The sequence below is a fragment of the Rutilus rutilus genome (genome assembly GCF_951802725.1).
Source record: "Rutilus rutilus genome assembly, chromosome: 19".
In the NCBI taxonomy this organism is placed as follows: domain Eukaryota; kingdom Metazoa; phylum Chordata; class Actinopteri; order Cypriniformes; family Leuciscidae; genus Rutilus; species Rutilus rutilus.
Window position 1 is genome coordinate 14,811,221 of NC_140232.1, and position 4,234 is coordinate 14,815,454.

A 4,234-nucleotide genomic window follows, 5' to 3' on the forward strand; every position below is an offset into this window, starting at 1 on the left:
TCGTTCTCTCCCCCTCTCTTTGTGAACTTTGGCCTCGGCCTGTGTTGAGGGCAAAGTGTAGAGTCTAACCATTCAGTGAAAATGAGCATTACAAACACATTCAACACTCACACTGTAAGCTTGCCTGAGAGTCTTGAAGACTCCTGTTTACATGTTCACAACACACACTGCACATATGATGTTTCTTAAAACTTCTTGCACTTTTATGTACCATACCATTTATGTACCAATTGTTGCAATTTTAAAAAATATATATTTGAAAATGATTTGGAAACTTGGAAACTTTTCATGTTATTTATTACATTTATTGGAGCCCTTTAAGTATACATTTTATTTGATAGATTTTATTGTTTCACCCTTGTTCCAAACTCAGACATTTAATAAAAAAAAAAGAAAATGTATCATAAACATTGTTGAAATAATTTCGATATTTATTGTATATCAATATCACAACCTAACCCACAGTTATCCTTCAAGTTGTTTACAACATGCAATTGTCAGTGCCACAGTTTTTCCCACTCCATTTAAAAATAATTGTATTCACTTGCATCTATTGTCATATTTGTCAAAATTTAAAGGTATAGCAGAGGATTTTTTTACTTCCGGGTGGATCACCTATACTATTGGTCCTCCTAATTGTCAATCATTCTGGTGAATCAATCAAACTTATTCAAAAAGTGGAGAGGGCGGGTCTTATCTAAAATTCGGAAAGATCCTCCGCTATACCTTTAAGTCTAAAATACATTAACATATATTTTACATATTTATAAAACTGTTCACCCTTTAGTTTTTTTAATTGAGTGCATAGTTCCATCAAATATTACCATATGATAATTTTACATTAACTTTACAAAGTTATTGTCACTGTTTCCAGAACTATGCTAGTGAAAATATGACTGACTCTAATATAAAAATGTGCTTTAGGATAGTAGCATAATCTGTAAAAGTACAGTACACCTGCACTGTAACAACTGGAAAATGGAGTAAAATATATTCAAACAAACAAGAGAAACATCAACTCAAGTCTTTAACTTTTTGGAAAAAAAAAATTCTAAAATAATTAAAGCTAAAATATTCCCTGCAACCGTTAATGTACATGACAGTTTGAGGTCGGTAAGATCTTAACTGTTTATGAAAGAAGTCTCACCAAGGCTTCATTTATTTGATTAAAATGACAGTAAAAACAGTAATATTGTGTAATATTATTACAATTTTAAATAACTGTTTTCTATTGTAATATATTTTAAAATGTCCTGTGATGTAAAGCTGAATTTTCAGCATCATTACTCCAGTCTTCAGTTTCACATAAACCGTTGCAAGCATTTGAATGGTAGTGTATTTAACATGTGTAAACAGGAATTAGTAAATTGTGTGCATTGCATGACCTGATGTTTATATTTGAGTAGTTCAAATAGCAATGGATGCTCAACACACTAATCAAAATTACAATCTGAAATATTTTCTTCTCTTGAATTCTCATTCAAACCTGAAAACGACCAAGTTCTGTAAATGAGTGTGACCCTTTTTGTATTTAAATGTGATTAAAATCCAATCCTTTTCAACACCTTGTTGAGAGAAAACAACACACTGGCAACAGGAATAAACTCTTGGACACTTAGATTCAACGCAAAAAAAAAAGAAGTTTTTATATATAGAACTGTAATTATACACTATTTACATTTATCTCACAAATAACACCCATAATTTAATAAATTCAATTTACATGCTGAAGTGCATAGTTTTCCATATAACATAGGCCACTCTGAATTACAGTAAGCTCTCTGGAGCTGAAGCCCCATTGTCACAGAACAATGGGCATCATTAGCAATTCTTCAAAAAACAGCGAACCATCCAGGGAACATTCACACCAGGTGTTAGTGGACTGAATGGACGGAGACTTTATGGCCACAAAGAACTTGTGAAGGGGGAGCGCTAGGGATTGACAGTCTTTGGTTGCACACAGAAGCACTTTCTAAATGTATTTGCTAAAATCACTGTTCAATATGGTCGCAAACGTCTTGCTATCTGTACGTCAGAGCGATGAAGGGTGCGTGTTCTAGATGCACACCGTAATTTTGACAGGGCTGTGCGATATTGTCCACTAAGCTGCAGTGTAAAGCCAGTCCCAGCTCTAAAGAGGGCTGCAGGGGGGCGGCACCCTCCCTGCCCTCATTTACCTCCCCCCACACTACAGGCACTGTGTCTTGAAGGGAAGGGGGTCTTTGCTTTTGGACAACGGCCCCTGGTCTGGTCAAGCCCCTCACCCGATGCATTTCCATCAGGCTCGGGCCTCTACTGGATCCTCCGATCGCCCGCTGCAGAGCCTGGAAGAGGGCGAGAAGATCTACTCTCAGCTCCACGACACCATCTCGAAACCAGACACTGTACCTGCAGAAAGGAGGACAAATTTGGGTGGTTTTTTATTTACTTTTTTTTTTTTTTTTTGAATATCAGTCATTTAATTTTGTAGTTTCTTTGGAGAATAGTGTTATTAACAACATTCTCACTTCATCTATTAAGTTCCTCTGCCTCACCTGGTAGGGAACCCTCGTTTCTCCAGTGAGGGGAGCACAGGTTGGATGTTGAGGTGTTGGGGGTTTGAAAAGTGCAAATGAACTTCCGCTTTCTCCAACGGTGCGGACAGCACATCTTCGCCAAGCAGAAACTCAATGTTGGAGTCTTGACAAGTCAGAAAGAGACACATAATGTTAAGGGACAGTGCTGTCATCCAGTCTATGTATCTACTGTAAAATATAAGGATCATTGTACCTACAAATTATGTATTACCCTGTTGAAAAGACATGGCTGGTTTGGTTCTGGTCTAGTTTGGTGGTCTTTCAATTATATTTCAAGGGAATTTCTGAATTTCAAGGTGCCTGTTGCTCAATTAAAATCGTCCATTAGTAATTTACCACCCTTGGCTACACTCACACACACACACACACACACACACACACACATATATATATATATACATAACTTTTTTATATTGTAATAAAAGTTATAATGCCAATATTTTTGTCAAAACCGCCCTACAAAATAAAATCGCCGCTACTGTTGCTATCGTTACATTAACGCTACTTCTGTTCGAAATATTTAGTTATTTTTTTTACTAAATTTGAATAACGCTGTTTTATTTTAAAATGTACTACCTTTTGTAAAACTTCGCTCTAAACTTCATTTAGATGCTTTGAGGCTTAATTACCTTTAATTTACCTTTATCTAATCGAGGAACGATTACGTGAGTAACGTGAGTAGTCTATTATCGGGACACCAGCATCCCATGTTGCGCATCAGTTTCTCAGCAAGGTATCGACCTACTTACCCCCAATTTTTCCGCCTTGTATTCCCTTGACACTTCCACAGTGGTACCCCACTTGACAACAGCGATACACCCGTCTAACGAATCTGAAGAGGGCTTGTTCTGGAAAAACAGCACGACGTGGACCATCACTCATCGTCGATAATATCTTCAGACGGTACATCTGACCCCAGTCCCCAAGCGGACTGGTGCTCTCCGTCCACGGTGCGCTCAGGAGGGCGCACTGGTCGTGCTCGGATACCGGTTCGCGACGGCTCCGTCTCTGGACGTGTCCAATGCGGATTTTACGCTCTCCTTGAAACGATGTCACCTTGCGAAGCTGTGAACGAAGCGATCTGCACTGTACTCCTATAGTAATAGCCATGAAAGCGAGGACCAGCAGTGAAACCCGCGTGCGCGTAACCGTGGCCATCTCAAGTATCCACATATAGTAATTGCTCTCCGGTGATGCTCGTCTCGTGCTCTCCACGATACGACTAAAGAGGATGAATCTCCTGCTCTGGCAATAAGCTCCGTTTCTTCAGAATTTGAATTCTGGCTTCTTCTGACTCTCCTCCCCCTGGTTTTGTTTGGGACCCTTAAGCAGCCATTCGCACCCCCATCGACCTTTTAAATGTGTCTGCATAATGAGGCGCCTAGAGCCCTGCCAGTTCAGGCCATTCTTATTCTCACTCCTAATGACCATCATTACAGAACATCTGCACCATCACCAACGAGCTGCTCATTTGCAAGAGAAACAACTTTGGACTGAGGGAAGCATAAAACTTTCCCCAAAGTGCACTACCCTGACAATAGCTCCACAACCGACAGAGAGGTAATCTGGAGCTCTCCTGGATGCTACATAGAAACCATTCATCTGGATGCACACACTGGCCCTAAGTAGTAGTTGGACACTTAAGCTACACTTTGCAA

The 4,234-nt window shown here is 39.3% G+C and overlaps 1 protein-coding gene across 1 annotated transcript; it reads right to left on the reverse strand.

The window, feature by feature from the left end:
* Window positions 1-1,406: 1,406 nt before the first annotated feature.
* Window positions 1,407-3,934, reverse strand: LOC311278939 (uncharacterized protein). Its single transcript, XM_084390111.1, has 3 exons — window positions 3,326-3,934; window positions 2,535-2,679; window positions 1,407-2,388 (listed from the first exon to the last, which is right to left on the reverse strand). The coding sequence occupies exons 1-3, from the start codon at window positions 3,747-3,749 to the stop codon at window positions 2,022-2,024; spliced, it is 936 nt and encodes a 311-aa protein (XP_084246237.1). The 5' UTR covers window positions 3,750-3,934; the 3' UTR covers window positions 1,407-2,021.
* Between the last annotated feature and the right edge of the window lie 300 nt (window positions 3,935-4,234).